General features: G+C 36.3%; 1 protein-coding gene across 1 annotated transcript in view; it reads left to right on the top strand.

The window, feature by feature from the left end:
• Positions 1–21159, top strand: part of VWDE (von Willebrand factor D and EGF domains) — a gene marked incomplete at both ends in the record, with an annotated part of 44573 nt that overhangs the window by 11982 nt on the left and 11432 nt on the right. The window contains 7 exons of the mRNA XM_015825120.1: positions 171–403; positions 6181–6270; positions 9197–9332; positions 11591–11808; positions 13465–13538; positions 15737–16013; positions 19678–19892. Of these exons, the coding sequence (XP_015680606.1) occupies positions 171–403; positions 6181–6270; positions 9197–9332; positions 11591–11808; positions 13465–13538; positions 15737–16013; positions 19678–19892 (1243 nt within the window). The remainder of the gene's footprint in view (positions 1–170; positions 404–6180; positions 6271–9196; positions 9333–11590; positions 11809–13464; positions 13539–15736; positions 16014–19677; positions 19893–21159) is intronic.

Below are 21159 nucleotides of genomic sequence, written 5' to 3' on the forward strand. Positions count from 1 at the left end.
CTCATAGTATAGCATAGAATAAATGTCTAATTTTCATTCAGAAAACATGGGGCTTTATATGTCTTTTTCCAGTTCTATAGTGCTGACTCATTTATAATTTTAACTGTGTTGAATTATTTATTTTTTAATTCATGTACATTATATAACAGTCTGCTTTTCTTCCCACCTAGGGAAATTCCAAATTCCAGTTTTACACCCAGTTGTTACTCCTGAGCTTTTGGGGTCCCAGGTCTACCTAAAATGCACTTTCAGCAGTCTAACTTCAAATTGGGCTATAGGCTATACAGTGATCTGGTCACGACTTTCTACATCCAATGTGAAAGAACAGCTTCATCATGACACAACTGTGCAGACATTCTCCTATGTGGAGATGGATGGAATTAATTTCAGATTGGGAGATACGGTAAAGCTTTCTTGAACTCAGAAGACCAGGTCAAGAAAGACAATCATTCTTTACTGTTTTTTTAAAGTTCTTATTAACTCTCATATCTTGAGCCTGAATTTGGCCTAGAAGTAAAACATGGTGTTCGAGAAGCAATGTATTTTATTGTAATAGGATTGAGTACATTTTATTAACTTTAGAACTACTGTATAAAGCAATCTAGTTCATTTATCAAAAAAAAATGTTTTTGTTGTACTGCATAGCATTGCATCTTTTAAAATAGGTAATAGGTAATAATAGATCATTTTCAATAAAAATAACTCTACCCTCTTACAGCACTGTAATAACCAAAAAGCAGTTTGGTCAACCTGAGCCAAATACCTACAGCACAATTCTTTGTATTTAAGTGAAAATAAAACTTAATAAAAACACAAATAGTTCTGGGATCTCAGATCACTACAGATAAGAAACAAAAGAAACTCCTAAAAGAGAGGATGATGTGTTCAAAGCCTCATATAATTTTGGCCCTGGTTTTTGCTTGAAAAACTAAAATTGGTCTCCTATTCCTCTGCTAGCCTATCATACCGTATATTCCGGCGTATAAGACGACTGGGCGTATAAGACGACCCCTGACTTTTGAGAAGATTTTCAGGGTTTAGAAAGTCATCTTATACGCCGGAAAATATGGTACTTTCTTCAGATTTTTCATTTGGGGAAAAGATTTGGAAGCTCTTAGTTCTTAACTGTCCCCTTATTCACACTTGAGGAGCCATGCCATTGATTCTGTCACTTACTCTGTCTATTCAATTAAAAAGACTTAGCAAAGAAAATCCAAATATGTAAGTTCATAAATAAATTTGAATCTTACTTATATCCTAATAGACAAGATTGCCTTTCTCCTATCGTACCCTTTCTATGATTTTGAGATCAAACTGGCATTTTATCAATTTTTGTAAGGTTTACAAAATATTGCATGCAAAGTAATTTAATGCTGTAAAGCAAGAAGTACATGTGTACACAAGTGAAGTATGAGGGGGGTTTTTTTTTGCTGCCTTTTAATTTCTACCAACTATATACTGTAAATGGGATTGGTGTAATATCAGAACTGACAGAGTTTTGGGACATCCTACTTGACCTTCTTCAGTGGTCAGCTAAGATTAAGATCCATTCAAATCAGTCTTTCTATGGTGGGTGCTGCAAATGAAGGCATCCTGAGTCACTAATTGTGACAGCCATTTTTGTCATTGTAGAATATAATTTCCAAATACCTCCATACTTTTCTGTACAACGTATTTCCCAAAAGCTGCAGAAAAAAGACAGGGCACTTAAAAATTAACATTCATTAACATTAATTTTCCGTTCATTTAAATTTTCATTAGTAATATTGTTCACACCCAATATCAAGTATCCATCAAGATGTTCATCCCTTAATCAGAGTCTTTGAGTTTTACTAGTCCAAAGAGTTTGAACATTTGTTAGCATATCTGTAAATAGCCAATACCATTTCCCCATAATGTTTTAAAAAGTCACAACTTCATACAGTTACGCTGTTTGAGCTCTGTTGACAGCCAAATGCTAGCAAAACTACTGCAGCTTTAATAAATAAATCTGTAATATGCTATTTTCCCTTGGGTAAATGCTCAAGATAGCCCATTCCATCTGATTTGAAATTGTAGCAATCCCAAGATCTATTTAGATGATATTGACAGAGGTCACTCTATACCTGGAGGGACAGCCATCTGTAATTTGCAGCAGGTAGTGTGTGCGCAGTGGGTAATACTAAAAAAGCAGGATGTGCCAAAAAAAGAAAAACTGGTCATTTTTTGCTCTGCACAGCAGTTTGAAAGATCACGCCATGAAATGGCATGCATTTTAAAAAAGGCTTATGTAAAATTGCCTTTTAGTTTGTTATTGGCATTGGCCATCTTGCTGATGAGTTACAATATTTTCAATTATGATGGCAACTCTTCCCACAAATACTGAAAAACTCCTTGTACAAAATTCCATAGTGATTTATCTCTTTAGATAGATTAGCAAGAAAGGCAATTACTTGAGATGCTTCTACTATGAAGGAAAAGAGAGATTCCCCTTTCCCAAATTTTTAATTATGTTAACTGCAGTACAATAATTCCTGATGTATTAAATATTGCTTTCAGAAAGAGTTCTGATTTTTTTCAAAATGAATTTTCACAATGAAATTCCATAGCAAGAGATGTGGATTGCTGGAATGAAAACAAACTTTGAGACTAACCTCTCTGAATCAAGCATTATTTCCAATTCTAATTATTTTGACTTGCTGTAATCATTATAGATAGTTCGGTCTAAACCTTATTATGCTAAAAATCCCTCTCTCTCCTCTGATAAGCTTTATTTGTTCTTTTCAATAACAGAAATTACCTAACATGGAGTACAATATTATTCTCTCCCCTACAACACACACACACACACACACACACACACACAAACATATCATTGAATGTCTGAAGGAAAAGGCAAGAAAATATTCCAAGTTAAAATCTGAATACCTTAAAGAAAATCTTTACCAGTTCTCTGAAAGATGAAAAGGTGGTGGTCTCATCTATCAGAACCATGACACTAAACCTTGAATGTATGTTGGTCCAGAATGAGAGGCAATTGCTGAGAATATCATTTTGTGCCACTCAACATGTGTGGAATGGACAACCTCAGTATATCTCCCTATTCATTTATATAAGGCTGGCAAACTCTACCTGTAAAAGGTAGCAAGGGCCCAATCTTTATAGGGATTTACAGGCAAGCTTCAGTAGTGTGAATTGGCCCCAAATCCTACTGGCAACCATTTCAATTAACTGTATCCCTTCTAGTCTCTCAGGGCCGCCTGGTAAAATCCTATGTGCTTGCCCTACGGTATAGAAATAAAGCTAGGTATTAGCAACTTATGATCTCATCATACCAATCAGTGATCTCATATAAATGTTAAACTGGATCAGGGAGAGATTCAAGCTCTGGGACACTCAGGGGTTCAACTTCTTGTCTCCTGACAACTAATCAGAATCACTGGCTCAGGAAAGAGTGGAATCACTTGCAAAACTCTATTCAGTCCTCAATCCTTGCATACATCTCAAGGAAGACGTAAATGTTGGGTACTGAATGCCCGTAGAGGGAGTACATCACCACCCTATTAGTCCTGCTATAAGAATGATCAATGCACTCTCAGTCCCATGTCAGACCTGAAATACAACTAAAGCAATGCAGATAATTGATCACACCCAAAAGCCGTTGAAGAGCCTTCTCCAAATCCTTCTCAAGAAACTGTAGGTTAGAAACTGGCTAATAACCATATAGGATGACTGGATCAAGAAATAATATCTAAAGGGCAGGACACATCAGCCCCAATCATTCATAACCCTGTATCTATGCCATTTATAGCCTTACATATCATCCAAGGAGGGCAAGGATATAATTTGAAGATGGGTGAGCTTATTCCACATAGAACTCTGTATATGACAGACAGAAAATGAGACAAGAACTAGATTCTTATTCACCTTCTCCTATAATTATCTATGCCTGGTTTCCCCATTATATGTTCCTCTGTGAGTTGCTACCAGAACCATTCCCACGTATATGTATGAAGAACAACAATAATTAAAGGAATAGAAACCAAGTATTATAAAGGGAGCCTGAGGGAACTAGAAATGTTTGCCTTTCAAGAGAGGACTCCAGGCAGTCTACATTAGAGTGTCAGAATTAAAATTCTGTGTCAGAATGGGGGACATGGAAACTTGGTAGACAGTTTCCAACTTGAATGTTGTGGGGGGGGGGGAGAAACCTTCATTAGCAAGCATGACACATTCCTTCTTGCGGCATGCAGAGGCTGAATATGTGTTATGGATACTTAGCTTAGATTCCTGTCCTGACAGTTGGGCTTAATGGCTTAAACTGCCTTTTCCAATTATTATTCTTACAAATCATGTGAACCTGTCAAATTTATCTACAAGGGATTGCTGCCAAAACAACCCCCATCACTCTAATAAGAATGCAATTCTATTTTTTTTTCTATCATGACTATACAACAAGGCCCACAGAAACATTAAAGCTGCAACACATTGCCAAATTGTCAAACTCCATCACAAAAACAATCCCCCAGATGTCTATAGGTGTCTTTGTTCTCCCCATCCTAGTACTTCTGGATCTCAGTGATATGTTTAGCTTAGATAAACCAATCTCTTTTAATACTGTTAAAATTTAGGGAGAAGAAGGATTTTATTTTATTGAGAAGCTTTAGGGATAAAATATTCAATCACACAGTCAAAGTTATCTTTCCATGGCCTGTGGGTATCTTTTTCATTTCCCCTTTTCTTTTGAAATGATAAAGGGGGAGGGGGACACCTGATTGCTTAGTTAAACACCAGGAGCCAATATTTAAAGGCAAGAAGCTTGTGAGAAAACATATCCCAATAATTGTGTGGTGCACTATCAAGACTAAAATGTATGTCAGTCTATTGTGAGGAGGAGATTTAAATTTACAAAGGAAGAAACTTCACACATAGAAATACAATGTAGTATTTCACAGTCTGTGCAGTTTCTAGAGGTATAAATTTCAATTCCTGGAATTTTATGTACATTGTACAACATTGGTATTCTGTATTCCTGGAACAATAATATTGAAAAAAAAATCTGATTGGCTTTTTTTCCTTTCCAGGCTGAAAAGGCCACTTTATATAGATGCTTACCTCAAAGATACTTAAATCTTTGCACTTTGAGTTACAGAATTTTTGCAATTAGTTTACAATTTTCTTTTTGGCAATCTAGACAAAAAACATTGTTCTTCAAAGATGTTACAACCAGAGTTTGGAATCAAGCCCAGTAGGTCCTTGATGACTATCAAAACCACCAATTTATTGATCCAAATGTGGCACAAATGGGCAGTTTAAAAGAAAAATAATAACAAATATACTAGCTGTTCAGCTTTGGAGATTCTAGGCAATTTGGAAGCATTGAAAAATAATACTATCAATCCAGCAATCATAAAATCAGCAGCATAAAACCTCCAACAAAACCTGTGTAAAAGAAACCTCATAAACTGTAACAATCTTAGCTCCAATGGCAAAATGTTCAGAAATAGAGCATATATGTAACGGCACCTGCAAAAGATGTCCCATTGGTGACTTAAGAGCATAGGGCAATTATATGGGAATAGATGGTCTTAAAAATGCCAATCCATCTCTCTTTATTGATTCCACTACATAATCCATTCCCTATATCTGAGCCCATAGCATTGTGACATAATCACCAGTTCTGTTTTTCTGAAAAGCAATGCACAGAAGCATCAAGGACATGTGGGTGAGGAAATATAACTGATATTGTAAGAAATGTTTTTTGTTACCATATGCTTAAAATGATAAAGCAGTGCTGCAGCTTAAAAAATGCTGCACACCTGTTTGGTCCAATCTTAGGGCCTATTGGCAGATGTCCTAGCTTTGAAGGTCAAAGACTTCTTGAGCGTTCTGTGCACCGATAACTGGCTTGGCCACAGCTTTTAAAAGCCACATATAGATATTTATTCAAACAAGTTTCACTGTTAGTTTTTAGCGCTTGGAGGCCCACCCCTGTGCATTCTCAGTTTGACAGGGAAAAGTCCTGACTACCTTTTTGTGAAGGAGGTCTACAATTGCTAAGGACAAAAGGCAGCAAAATAAGTTTTGATAAGGTGTAATTTAATGATCACTTAGTACATTTTCTATCATTTTTCATAAGCCTGTCATTTTAAAAAAAGAGAGGCAAAAAGGTTTTGAAATAGTTTGGCTTATTTATTGCAGGTCTTTTGCACTGTCACAGCTTTTAGGTGGGACTCAGCTGATCGTCGCTCTTCCCCTGAAGAAAGCGATGGATTCTACGCTGGAATCAAGGTAACAACAAAACTTCTAATTTCATAAACTTCTCTAGCATAGCCTTGATGGAGATTTCTATATTAGCCATCTTGTTTCGCAAGACAACACACCATAAAATTGGCTTTAGTGATTATAAGAAGGGTGCTTCTAGGTGCTGAGGCAGAAAATGTTTGAATAAATTGCCTGCCATTCTATCAATCATTCTATCTATCAGTCTTTTAAAAACACTAACAGCTGCAGCATTTTAGGTAGAAAGAAATGTAATCTAAAATCCTCCCATGTTCATTCACCTGAGTAGTATGGTACTGTACGTATAATTCTGTGCAAATAAATAAATTGCTATGGTAATATTTGGCTATAAGGACAGATTCACACTGTGCAATATAACCTGTGTCTTTAATATGACCGTATTTATGAGGTCTGGCATGAGATTAGCATTCAAATCTTTTGAATTTTCTGAAAGGCACCATTCATTTACAAAAATGAGGGTCAAATTTTCTTTTATATCAAGGAAGCTATTGTACATCACAGGGTTCATGTGCAATCTGTAAGCCCCTCTTTTGTGTCCTCCTTCGTGAAATGTCATGAGAGCCAGTTTGGTGTAGTGGTAAGGTGCTGGCCTAAAAGCCAGGAGACAGTGAATTCTAGTCCCATTTTAGGCATGAAAACTGATTGGGTGATCTTGGACCAATAAATCAGCCCGGCTTACCTACAGGATGGTGGTTGTGGGAAAATCAAAGGAGGAAGAAATATTATGAAGGTTTGCCACCTAGAATTACTTATAAAGTAATAAAGACAGGATAAATGATAAAACATTCTGAAATAGGAAACAAGTGAAAATATTAATTTTACTTGGATAAACATTTAAAAAAAACCTCCCAACTTTTAATGTATTTTAAATCCAACACTTTTACAGAATAATTGCTGTGCTTTATAATCATCTGTGTGATTATGCCTTTGACTTCAGACTTAATAGTGTAATCACAGCTTTGGCTGATGTGGCATTATTTATATGGGTAAAATTATATAAACCTTCTCCTGATAAAATGCAATAATCTGCTCAAACATCATAGATGGGTGAAATCTTTTGTTTACCCTCTAGTTTCCTCAGATCTGCCTCAAAGATGTCTTGAAGTAGAGTTATGCTCTATATTTGGGATGTGTTATTCTTGATCATACGAAATTTCTTATTCCATTTCCACAGTTTTCCTCCTACATTTAGATATTGTCAGCAAATAAAAAATTCTTCTCACCTATTGGATGGAGAAGAAAGTGAATAAATGCTGTCCTCTGAACTTTTCCCATTTTATTGTCTCATGATTGACTCATGAAATATAACACTGTTTTAAAATCATTTTAGCTTAACATCTTTAAAATTAATGTTTATATCTGTGTCAGAGGGAAGGGTGAGTATTATTATTTTGAATTATAGTTACCCATATTTATTTGCTATGTATCAACAACTACTATATCTATATTTACTTCCACATTAAGATTAGAACAGAGTAGCAAATGTAGAATGGTAGAAGTCAGTTATGGTGTTGTCAACATAAACTTGATTCAGAATACATCAGTTATATTTTGCTTTTGTAAATAATGAACAAAGTAGAAAGGCATAAAACAGTCTTAAAACACAGAGAGAAACATGCTAGGGAAGAATGAGAAAGAGAAAAAACTTGATGCTTTAGTCCAGCAATGTCAAACTGCTGGCCCACGGGCCGGATGCGTCATGTCGAAACCGCGCCCACCCCATTGCCGGCAATGGGGAAAAAGTCCTGATACGTCATGTGACGTCACGAGTTTGACATGCCTGCTTTAGTCAATAGATAATTTTAGTCAGGTGTCTTGATGAATGGTCAGATCATCATATTCATATTCATGTTCATGTAAATTGCTTTTCCATTCATTTCAACATTCAAAGTAGAATAACAGACAAGCAACATGACCAGCTAATTAATGTAATATACACTCCAGCACATTTTAATTAACATTTTCTTTTCACTACTAGCACTACAGTGCACTAAACCAATCGGTTCCATGCTGTTAGTTAATAGAATTTTTCAAAGGTTTTTCTCCCTTTTCTGCAACAGAAAAAAGAAACAATTACCCAACTATACCTGAAAATTATTTTGTAATTACTAAAGATGTTCAAAAGCAAAAGATAGCACTTGGAAATTAAGTCAATGTCTATTTAATAAGCAGTTATAGTGGCTAATTTGACTGAATGGTTTAGAGCTTAGTAGAAATCTCAGGATGCCCCCAAAATAACAATTTCACCTCATCTTGTGAAGGCAATGATCCAAAATCTTGTTAACTTGCCAAGATACCAATAAGAGCAAGCAAAAGGGTAAAGGCACAAAGAAAAAAAGAACAGCAAACATTTTTCCCAGTGAAAATTGATATACGAAGACAAAGAAAAAGAGGCACAGGAATTTCAGAAAAAAAATCCTTAATTCTTTAAACCACAACCCTTAAATACATAAATATTTAAGGGTTGTGGTTTATGTATATTTATGTGTGTGTGTGTGTGTGTGTGTGTGTAGTCAAAATAATACACGACCACCAGGAGGATTTAAGTAAAAAAAATATACTTTACTAAAATTGCCAAGCTTTTTTCAAGAATGTATTTCATCTTCAGACTTTTTTCTTCCAAATGATCATCAACTTTACTTGTTAGATGCTAAGGCTGATCTTAGTATGGTTGAACTGATGCTCTTAGAATTACCCTTGGGTCCTCTAGTATGTTTCTATTTCTTGACTGTCTTTCTTACTTAAGAGCAATTGTCATTCATAACACCTTCTTCCTCTCTTCATGGTCTCAAAGCTCTGCTTCCCAGACCAAAAAAAAAAGGTTCATCTTTAAATAAGAAGCCATTTCCCATGAGAAGAGATTAGGGGTTGATATGAGCCTAGCCCAAGACTGATAACCTGTCTTTATTTCCAGTTTGTACCAGAATCTTTACAAATTGCAGAGGATGGAAAGGAACATATTTTGACAATCTTAAGTACCATTCCTATTACATGTTTGGCCCAGGATGACATCTGTAAAATTACTTTACAGCTAAGTACTCAGATTTCCGGTAAGTACCTTATGTCAGTTAGCATATAACCCACCACATTTTTGTCCATTTTTCCTGAAGTCACTATACCTGTAATGAATCTAGAAGCAGAGGGATGGTAAAATGCTTCAGAAGTAAAATATGTTCCATAGCCATAATACCAAACAGATGAGAAAAAAAAATGTAATGCATTGAGTGGTGTAGTACATTAAGCAATTTATTTATTTTATTAACATTAGAAGTTAGCATTCATGAAAGCTAATATAGAATTTTTATATTAGGTTTTATAGAAATGGTGTAGTTGAAATGTATATTGAAATAGAAAAAACGGGTCCAAAAATCTCAATGTAATGATACTTTGTGTTAGTTTAGCTTTGAAAAATAACTTCTTCTCATACTTAGTTTGTGATTAATCTTTTTTTTGTGGCTGGCAAAGAGTTAGTGGGAGACTAGTATAGCTATTTCAAGTTATATACTAAAAACAAAACTGTTTAATTAAAAGCTGAGCCTTTCGTCGGTCAACACTACCGACATCATCAGAGCATGATGCAAGATTGCTGGGAGTCCTTCTTATGCTGCTGGGTGACTTTGCACCTGGCTCCTTGACCTAGTTACTGGTCCATCCGTTCTCTCCATCCGGTTTCTTAAAGGGCCCACGTCCTTTATTGTGTTAGTGCCCTCCGAGGTTGCTGTTTCCTTCCTCCTGGATCCAACCACTCTCCGTTTCTGCTTGCCCACTCTCGCGTCGATCATCCTCTCTAGCCCCATTCCGTGGTCCGTTCGATCCTCCCTGGACTGACTGTGCTTGCGTGCGTTCGAGGGAGGGGGTGTGTCAAGCGGATCCGGACGCCTATCAGTGCAATCCCTGGCAGCTGCATTCCTGCATACATTCCTCCACCCATCCTTCTCGGGTGTCCGTGAGTATGCTGTACCGCTTCTAGTTGTCCCCCTCCTCTTGAGGCTCCTCATTACTTGCTTGCACATTGGGCTTTTTATCTTCCTTCATTGTTCATCAGTTCTTTTGCTCTTTTTGCACATGTATGGGGCCTCACGACATCACTTTCCATCGTAGGTCTCTGTTTTCCTTTCCTATTCATGTCAGTAGAATAACCTGTCTCTCCCCTCATGTTAGCGGGGATCGTGGAGCAGGTGTCCCGTGGGTTATCGTCCAACCACCTTTGTTGTTCATCCCCATCGTTGTTTCCCCTTTTTATGGGGTGAGTTGAAGTATGCTTATCTGGGATACCTAGAGGGGGATGTTTCTTGTTCCTTCTCTGTTCTTCTTATAGGTTCTTTGTCCCATGGATGGGTTATCTCCTCTATTCTTCCTTCCCTCTGATTTTGTGAGGGATGTGCCAATTGCCTTTGTTGTGGATTCAGATGTTGTTGTTCCCATGCCTTCCTCAATGGCTATGCCCAAAGATAAATGGCTTTTTTATCTGCATCTTTCACTTGATTTGCCTCTTTTTGCCCTAATTTAACACTGGAAAGAACCAGCTTCAGAGACTGGAAAAAAGAAAGTGGGATAAGTTTTCACTCTTTTTCCTCTAAGAATGAGGCATCTGAAGAATCCACTGTTTCCTGGGACATCCACCCAATGGATGGAGCTAAAAATCATGGATACAGAACTATGGCATATAGCTCTAGATATCATCTTTACATAGGAAACCATAAAATCCTATGTTTAAATGGAAACATTTTCATGTATTGAAATAATAAAGGAGAATATTTCAATACATGTGGTGTTGACATGAGGTGCTCTCTGAGCTTGGTTGTTTTCTTGCAGACATTTGGGAAAGCAAACAAGCTCAGAGAGAACCAAGGACCCCTCGTGCATTGAAATACTTTATTAATTTATTTGGTAAACTGTACTGTGAATCCTTGGCAACCTCTATTTCAGGGGTGTCAAACTCGCAATGTCACGTGATGTGACGTGATGTATTGTGACTTTTTTCCCATTGCTGGCAATGGGGTGGGTGCGGTTATAGCAGTTTGACACCCCTGCTCTATTTGGTATGGGGGTAGACATAGATATTTTTAAATAGATAAATTCATATTGCTGAGATAGATATATATTTGGTCTTTATTTATGTTTTTCTTTTTCTGCATAATAGTCTGTTTCTGTTTCAAAATGATCATGTGCTGTATAGCGAGAATTATTTTTACCACACAGAGAAGATCATCCAACATCATTTATCTAACAGAAAAATAAAAACTAGTAACTTCTCAACAACATTATAAATTTATCCAATATGTTTTTATGCTTTTTTTTTTTTTAGCTAACTTGTTAGAAAGGACACCGAACATAGCCCTTTCAACATGCCACGTGGATCTGGAACAAAGGCCCTGCCAAGAAAGCAGCTGTGCAAGAGCAACACTTGCTGTGAAAGCTGTGAATGACTTTGTAGAAAATGGAAACTTTATCAGTTATATCACAGCTAAGCCAGTTCAGCCAAGAAAATTTCTGTGGCATGATTATAAGCCCATGGATGTCAAGGTAGGCTAAAGCAACAACCAAGAGGTTTTCACAGCATGTTGTAAAAAAAAGAAAAGAAACAACAACACAGACCGCTCCTTCCCAGTCATCTTTGTTTATGTTTACCTTTATTATTCCTTTGTCTCATTCCAAATTTGGAAACTAATCAATCTTTTAAAAAGATTAACAAACCAATCCTAATAGAGATTTTAAAAAATGTACAGAATAACCCCAGAAGTCCGTTTCTTCATCATTAGAAAAAGAACCATTTTTGAGAAAGAAAGAATTCTTATATGAGGGTTGGATTTCAGCAATTTATATTTGCTCCTATTTGGTTCTGCTTGGATTCAGTGACATTGGATCAGGTTGCAAATATTTCAGTCATAAAGTGTTCATTTGGTTCTGGAAAAGGAAACTACAAACTGTTCCATAATTTCAAATATATCAAAGTCAAGTCCTCTTGTACCAGCATAAAATTCAGAAGAAATGCAGCAGAATTTATTTGAAAATAATTGTCTTTACCTCTTGTGTTACGGGGAAAGTTTCATGACTGTAACCCAAACCAAACAATTTGTTATGCATGAATAAAGAATATAGTTTTTACGAATCATGATATAAAATAACCCTGAGCAGAACTCCCCATCTTAATGAATGTGCAAATCAGTAATTAGAATGTTATCTATAAGGAATTCTGTTTGTTCTATGTCATCAGCCATCCCATCCTGTGCTTTCAAAATCTGCTCAAGAAAATCACCCAGATCTTTCAGGAGAAAGGGGAAGTCCTTGTAGGGAGTGTTTTTAGTTCTATCAGTAAATGACTAGGAGTCCTTACTTATCCCCAGATTCCATCTTATTTGAGATTATACACATACATACAAACATACCATACTGTTGTTTTTTGAGGTAAGCAGTGTTATCCAGAATGCAAAATAGCAGTAACAATTGTAAGGTAAGAAATTAAAGGCATGGGGGGGATAAGGGAAATACAACTAACTCTTGGGATCTCATTAACTCCATATTAACTCCATCCAACCATAATTTTGGGAATTCCCCTTCCTCTTGACCCATTCCTCCTCCTCCTCCTCCTCCTCCTCCTCCTCCTCTATTACCTTTGGCCTAGAAGCCTTATCCCAAGGTCTTCAAGAAATGCCATGTTTTTACGTCTCTCTTAAAGGTTAGTATGGTGAGGTCCAAACCAATCTCCAGGGGATGCTGTTTCAGAAAGCAGATATTGCAGCAAAGAAGGCCCACTTCCTTGCTCCTGCTACATAACAATGCTTAATTTATAGTACACAAAGCAAGCCAATTTTGACTGATTGCACAGGCAGATACTACAGGAGACAGATGGACTCTCATATCACTAGTCCCTATGGCATGCAGGGCTTTAATGCTTTGAATTAGACTTAAAAGTTTACCAATAACCAGTGCAACTCATACAACAAATGTATTGTACAGGCATAGCATTATATTCCCCATCACTACTTCTTAAATACAGAGTCCAAAAATAAGTAATTGGAATTCTAATAATAACCACAATCTAGCATACTTGTACTATGTTAAATCTGATTTGAATTCACCTGTAATCAAATGCAACCCAACTTTGGTGAGTCAATATTAAGAGCAATGCTGGAATCCTACCTCAAAGACCATATGAATTCCATTTCTCATTTTAACTAGGTCACAGTTCAAGACATCCCTACAGGTTACTGCTACTCTTTCACAGATCCACACATAATCACATTTGATGGACGGTGAGTATTTTTTCAAGAAATTATGTAGATTCTCTTGTAACCATCTGGGAGGAGGTTTCGTGGTATCCGAAGCAGAACATCTAGATTCAGTCATAGTTTTGCTCCATATAGTATCAACCTAGTAAACTCTCAAGTTTCCTCTTTCCACTATGTATTCAAAATGGATAGTGAAACATTTTATACACACGCACACATACACATACACAGACATACCCATACATATATACATATACATATATACACATATACTCATATATACATGTGTGTATGTATATATGTATATGTATATATGTATGGGTATGTCTGTGTGGTGTGTGTATAAAATGTTTATATGTGTATTATGTATGTACTGTATATGAGTAGATATATACTTTGTTTTGAGAGCAGGCAACATAATTTCATTTTTAATGTGTGCCAGTGTGCTCATAGTAAAAAAATGACAATAAAGGTTATCTTATCTCATCTCGCCTTGCCTTGCCTTTCCCTGCCCTGCCCTGCCTTGCCTTGCCTTATCTTATCTTATCTTATCTTATCTTATCTTATCTTACCTTACCTTACCTTACCTTACCTTACCTTACCTTATCTTATCTTGCCTTATCTTGCCTTATCTTATCTTCTTAGCCTAGCCTAGCCTAGCCTAGCCTATCTTATTGTAGTGGATTTTTTTAAAAAATCCAATTGATTTTTTGATATATGAATATTCCCTTGCCTATCTTATTGTAGTGGATTTTTGTTTTAAATCTAATTGATTTTTTGATATATGAATATTCCCTTGCCAAGTGTTTTGCAGAATTCAAAGAAGCAAAAAAAAAATGCTAGTAAAAACCAAGGGGAAAATTTTCTTTATGAAACTAGTCAATAAATTATTTTGAAAGTAAAATATTTCTAAAACAAAAATCTTATTAGCAATTTGTATGAAAGTTGGTTCAAAATGATAGAAATAAAACTTTTTTCATAGCTCAGAATGAGTTTGGATTTACTTTGGGTGCTTTTGTCTAATCCTCGGTGGCAACAGAGCAACCCGTAGGATTAAACCATGACATTCTAGCAAACAATAATGTAAAGCATATTTATTTCAAAAAGTTCCATTAATTACAGGAGAGATTTTCAACCAACTATATTAAGGTAACATTGCAACCTTCTAAAGGAATAAGATTTCTCTGCCTAAATTATTCTTTGTACAATCATGAAATTTTATTGGACAGTCATGTGCAAAGTCAATTTGTAGTAACACCTGTCAGTAATGATTGAGTATAAGTGTAGCAGCTACTAGAATGGGATATGGCTTTAAGTAATAACCAAATCAGTTCCACTCTGGGAGGCTGAAGCTCATTTGTAAGGTCAAGATGAATATATCACTGTTATATGGTCATCCTTTGGGTTTGAAGAAGACACACTATTGTGAAGTTCATCTCTGCATAGGGAGGTAGATCTGCAGTCCCAGTAGGTAAGTGCAGAATCTGGCACAATGGAGGCACTGGAAGTCCATTGTTATAGTAACAGTGGATGGTATTCTGTGGCACCATTCACAGTTTTCTGTCAGTTTTAGGTAGCATCTATCTTCAAACCTGGTGGAAACTTCAGAGTAAAGGGGTCACCAGAGGGTTCTGTCAGTAGCTGCAGCTTCTAGTTCCTATATCCCATACACCAGTTGAAAATACAATAATTTATAGCAGAGGTATATTGAAGAATGCGTCTCTGTCTAGATAAATAGGATTCTGTTGAAGCTCTAATTTTTCCTATGAAATCTTCACTCAGCAATTGTAGATCATACAAAAGTTGGTAATTAGTCACCAAAAACACTATTTGAGCATTGATTTTGCTTTCAAGCGTATTAAGCCATAAAGCACCCAATTACAACTAAAATATGTTTATTAAGGCATAGAGGTGAAGATATATTCCCATTTACTTTTGTCAGATGTTTATCTGCCTTGTCCATGTCTGTTGTCATAGCAGCAGGTCTAGACGCCTATGAGTAGCTCATATGAATTCTTATGCATTCCTACTTAATAACTTCATTGGAGTGTTTTAGGTTACTGATAGTGATGAAAAAGTGTTTCCTCATGAAATGTTTACTGTCTGTCCCCTCTGAGATCGACTACCAGATTGAATTAATTAAAGAATCTTGTTAAGAGTAAAAGTGTGCAAACCAAAACAGATATACAGCATTCTGTAACTTCTCCCTTTTGATTGCTTAGGCATTACAGTAACTACATGATTGGAACTTTTGTCTTATACAAGAGCCTTAGCCGTCTATTTGAGGTGCATGTACGTCAGTGGGACTGTGACAGCCACCATACTGCCATTGCCTGTAACTGTGGTGTTGTTGCACTAGAAGATAATGATATTGTTATTGTTGACATGTGCAACAGGCAATTTCTGGAAACCAAATCTCAGGTGATAATACAAAACATCAGAGCCTCATCACAACAAAATGTCAAAATCCTGAAGTCCTATGGAGGAAAAAAAATCACTGTATGTATATCACCTTTATTTTCTATACTATTACTAATGGAGAACAAAATGTGTAAATGGAAATCAAAGAATGAGGTGATTTTCAAAACTTCATAGTGGTATAGTTCTAGTATTCTTTGTTCAGCCGATTGATCACTCACTATTAGCCATTTTTTTTTAAAGAAATTTTTATTATTTTCAAGTATAACAAAATATAAACATAAACTTGATGCATATAAATACAGAACATCAATGCACAAAAGAAAAGATACTTTACGGATGATCCCGGCTGCCCCCTCTCCGCTTCCCCCTCTTTCACTTACCACCTTCCTCCCACTAAACTCTCAACCACTCCACCTTCCTCCTTCCACTCCCTACTTCCCAACCTCTTTCTCAAGCACCAGCCGGAAGCAGTTTGGGGTAACAGCCAGGATCATTCTCATAAATATACTCCNTTTTATCCTTTTCCCCCCTCCCCCCCCGGACTTCCCAGAGCTAAACCCAGGAATAATTACAAAATAATTTTAATCTATCCAAAGCTATCCGTTCATACAATAAACAAATATAAAGTTACCATAACTCTAAAATACAATAATAAACTTATAAAAATTTAATAATTAATCAAAAGCAAGATGATAGTTTCTCAGTTCATATTTTTTCTGAATATAGTCTATCCATCTTCTCCATACCAGGATAAATGTCTCCTGTGAATAATCCTTCAGGTATGCGGATATTTTAGCCATTTCTGCAAAATATGAGACTTTCTGTCTCCAATCATCCATAATTGGTAGTGTCTTTTTTTTCCAGTTCTGAGCAATCAATGTTCTTGCTGCTGTGATGCAATACAACATAAGATTCATTTCTTTTCGATCCAAATTCTCCATAATACCCAGTAAGAATAATTGCGGTGTAAATTTTATTTTTTTCCTAAAAATCTGTTGAATATTCCACCAAATCTTAATCCAGAAGGCTTTAACATCCCTACAAGTCCACCAAATATGGTAATAGGTCGCATCCATATTATCACAGCTCCAACATTTTGGCTGCAAGTTCGGGTACATGCAAGATAATTTTTGAGGATCCAAATGCCATCTATAAAACATCTTATAAAAATTTTCCCTTAAATTTTGAGCTTGGGTAAACTTAACATTTCTAACCCAAATTATCTCCCAAGTCTCTAACATAATTGGTTCTTGAATATTTTGAGCCCACTTAATCATACAATCTTTAACTAATTCTGTTTCCGAATCCAATTCTAATAATACACTATAAATTCTTCTAATATGGGCTCTACTTTGATCTTTAATCTGCTTTATCAAATTCCCATCTTCCAACATAAGACCCAATTTTTGATCTAAACTCCATCTTTCAGCCAATTGATAATATAAGAACCAAGACTGAAGCACTTTCTCTTATCTCAATTCATCCAATGATTTAATTTGCCAGTCTTGACCCTTTAGAACCAATAAGTCTCTATAAATAATTCCCTCTAGTTTAACTCCCGTAGTTACTCCTTGTATTGCATGTTCCGGAATTGCCCACATTGGTATCTTAAAATTTAATTTGTGATAATACTTTTTCCAAATTCTCAAAATTGCCACTCTTAAGATATGAGATTTAAAAATAGAGTCAACTTTCTTATCAAAAAATAAATATGCATGCCATCCAAAATATAAGTCCCAGCCTTCAAGAATCAGTATATCTCTATTAGTTAAGTTAATCCAATCAGTAATCCATGTCAAAACCACCGCATCATAATACAATTTTAAATTTGGAGCTTTAAGTCCCCCTCTTTCACGTGCATCTTGCAAAATTTTAAATTTTACCCTCGGCTTTTTTCCTAACCATATGAAACTGTTAATCCCTCTTTGCCAAACTTCTAAATTAGAGTCTCTTTTTAGAATTGGTATCATCTGAAACAAAAAAAGAAATTTTGGAAGAACATTCATTTTAACCACAGAAATTCTCCCCAATAATGACAACTGTAACTTTTTCCACATTTCTAAATCCTTTTGAATTTTTGTCCATAACTTTTCATAATTATTTTTATACAGTTTAACATTAGAGGCAGCAAGATAAATACCCAGATATTTCACCTTCTTCACAATTTCAAAACCAGTTAAATTATTTAAAGTCTCTTTATCCTTCATAACCATGTTTTTAGACAATATTTTAGTCTTATTGACATTTACTCTAAATCCTGAGACTCTTCCATACTCATTCAATAACTGTGTCAAGTTTCTTGTTGAGTCAATCAGTTGAGATAATGTAAAAACCAAATCATCAGCAAAAGCTCTAAGTTTATAATCATTCTTTCCCAAAGTTATTCCTCTTATAGTTGGTGTTTCACGAACCTTAATTAATAAAATCTCCAAAGTCAAAATAAACAACAAAGGTGATAAAGGACATCCTTGCCTCGTGCCTTTTTCAATTTTGATTACATCTGTCAGACCTCCATTCACAATGACTTGTGCTGATTGAGATTGATAAATAGCCTTCAACGTGGACAAAAATCTATCCCCAAAATTCATTTTGTCAACCACACCAAACAAAAATCGCCAGTCCAATTTATCAAAGGCCTTTTCAGCATCCAGAAAGATAAGAGCCGCCGGAATTTGATTATTTTTGTCCAAATATTCCAACAAATTTACTATTTGTCTAACATTGTTCTTCATATATCTACCACTTATAAATCCAGATTGATCCGTGTGTATAATCTTTTGTAATACGTGCATCAATCTATTAGCCAGAATTTTTGCAAAAATCTTATAATCCGTATTCAGTAAGGATATTGGTCTATAATTTTTAGGCTGCGACAAATCTTGATCCTCCTTTGGTATAAGTGAAATAAAAGCAGACCTCCAAGATGGTGGTATCTCCTCTCCTAATAAAATATCATTAAAAAGACTCTTCAGAGGCTCTAACATTTCCTCCGACAAAGTTCTATAATAAATTGCCGTCAGTCCATCAGTACCAGGGGCCTTACCAACCTTCAGTTGCTTAATTGCCTCTAATATTTCCTCCAAAGCAACTATTAGCCATTTTAAACAAAGCAAACTGATGTTAATTCTGCACACCAATGATTTGTTATAGGCTTGAACATTACTGTTAGGGTCAGAAGACTGGTTTGAATTGTTTCACCAGTCAAAAATGTATGGAATAATATTAAGCTATCCTATGCCTCATTCAGGTAGTCAAAAATGGGAGAATTAGACTAGAAAAAAAATCCAAATGTTTGTATGTACATTGGGGCACTACTACTGTATAGAGATTATCCAGCCCAGAAATCTGGATCCGATGAGTACAGTATGCACAGCTTTAATTTCTAGTAATTTACTAACCAGCTAGTAAAAATGTCTGGAAAACTGTCTTTGTTTATTTTTACTTTTAGTGGAGAGGGGATTATTGTTTTTTATTCTTTATTTTGACCAAAGTCACTGAAAGTGACTGGGCAGCCATATAAAATAAACAAATAAACAAATGTGGGAAATAGATACATCCAGTGATGGGATTCAGCCAGTTTGCACCATTTGGGCAGAACTGGTAGCTAATTTTTTGTTGCCCAGGCCCAGAATGGACTTCCGGAAGCGGCATCCACACAGAAAACCAGTTGTTCACATATTTGAATCCCACCATTGGATACCATAAAAATGTTTCCATTCACTGGGTTTTTCTGTTTTTCCAGATCTTGTTCCATTCAGGAGCCTTTGTTCGAGCTGATCTTAATGACTGGGGAATGAGTTTGACAGTAAGGGCACCGAGTAGTGACTTTAACAGGACCAGAGGTTTATGTGGCACTTTTGACAGAAATAGTCAGAATGACTTCCACAGGGCTGATGGGAGCTCTTTATTTTCTCGCCAGAATAGCACAACTGAGGAGAACTTCATAGAAGCCTGGAGGTAAGATTTTAAGTGGCAAGGGATATACTAAAAAAATGAACCACCATTATAAAAATAGTCTATATAAACTCTGTAGCTTGCTTTTGCAGTGATCTACGCAAGAGCTCTGTCCTGCCTTGACAAAAGTACAAGCCAGGATCTTCAGAATGTATCACTAAAAATGTGTTTTTAATCTACAGTATAAACTTTGGAATCATGATGGAAGATGTGTATCCTACTATATGCCTCCCCTTTATGGATTACTGCCTTGTCGTGGCGAAGGGGCTTGCGTAACTCAATGAGGCTATGAGCTATGCCGTGCAGGGCCACCCAAGACGGACAAGTCATAGCAGAGAGTTCTGACAAAATGTGATCCACTGGAGAAGGAAATGGCAAACTACTCCAGTATCTTTGCCATGAAAACCCCATGGACAGTACTAAAAGGCAAAAAGATATGACGCTGGAAGATGAGCCCCTCAGGTCAGAAGGTGTCCAATATCCTACTGGGGAAGAGCAGAAGGCTAGTACTAGTAGCGCCAGAAAGAATGAAGCGACTGGGCCAAAGCCGAAAGGACGCTCAGCTGTGGATATATCTGGTGGTGAAAGGAAAGTCTGATGCTGTAAAAATCTTTTCTCCATAGGAACCTGGAATGTAAGATCCATGAATCAAGGCAAGCTAGACATAGTCAAACAAGAGACGACAAGACTGAACATCGACATCTTAGGAATCAGCGAACTAAAATGGACAGGAATGGGTGAATTTAACTCAGATGACCATCAGGTATACTACTGTGGGCAAGAATCCTTCAGAAGAAATGGAGTAGCCTTCATAGTCAATAAAAGAATAGGAAAAGCAATACCGGGATACAATCCCCAAAATGACAGAATGATCTCAGTTCGAATCCAAGGCAAACCATTCAATATCACAGTAGTCCAAATCTATGCCCCAACCACTGGTGCTGAAGAGGATGAAATTGACTGGTTCTATGAAGCCCTACAGCACCTTATAGAATTAACACCAAAAAATGATGTCCTTATCATCATGGGGGATTGGAATGCTAAAGTAGGAAGCCAAAAGATAACCGGAATAACAGGCAAGTTTGGCCTTGGAGTACAAAATGAAGCAGGGCACAGGCTGATAGAATTTTGTCAAGAGAATACGATGGTCATAACAAACACTCTTTTCCAACAACCCAAGAGACGGCTCTACACATGGACATCACCAGACGGTCAACATAGAAATCAGATTGACTATGTGCTCTGCAGCCAAAGATGGAGAAGCTCTATA

The sequence above is a fragment of the Protobothrops mucrosquamatus genome, unplaced genomic scaffold, assembly GCF_001527695.2.
Source record: "Protobothrops mucrosquamatus isolate PMUCROS unplaced genomic scaffold, P.Mucros_1.0 scaffold2490, whole genome shotgun sequence".
NCBI lineage: Eukaryota > Metazoa > Chordata > Lepidosauria > Squamata > Viperidae > Protobothrops > Protobothrops mucrosquamatus.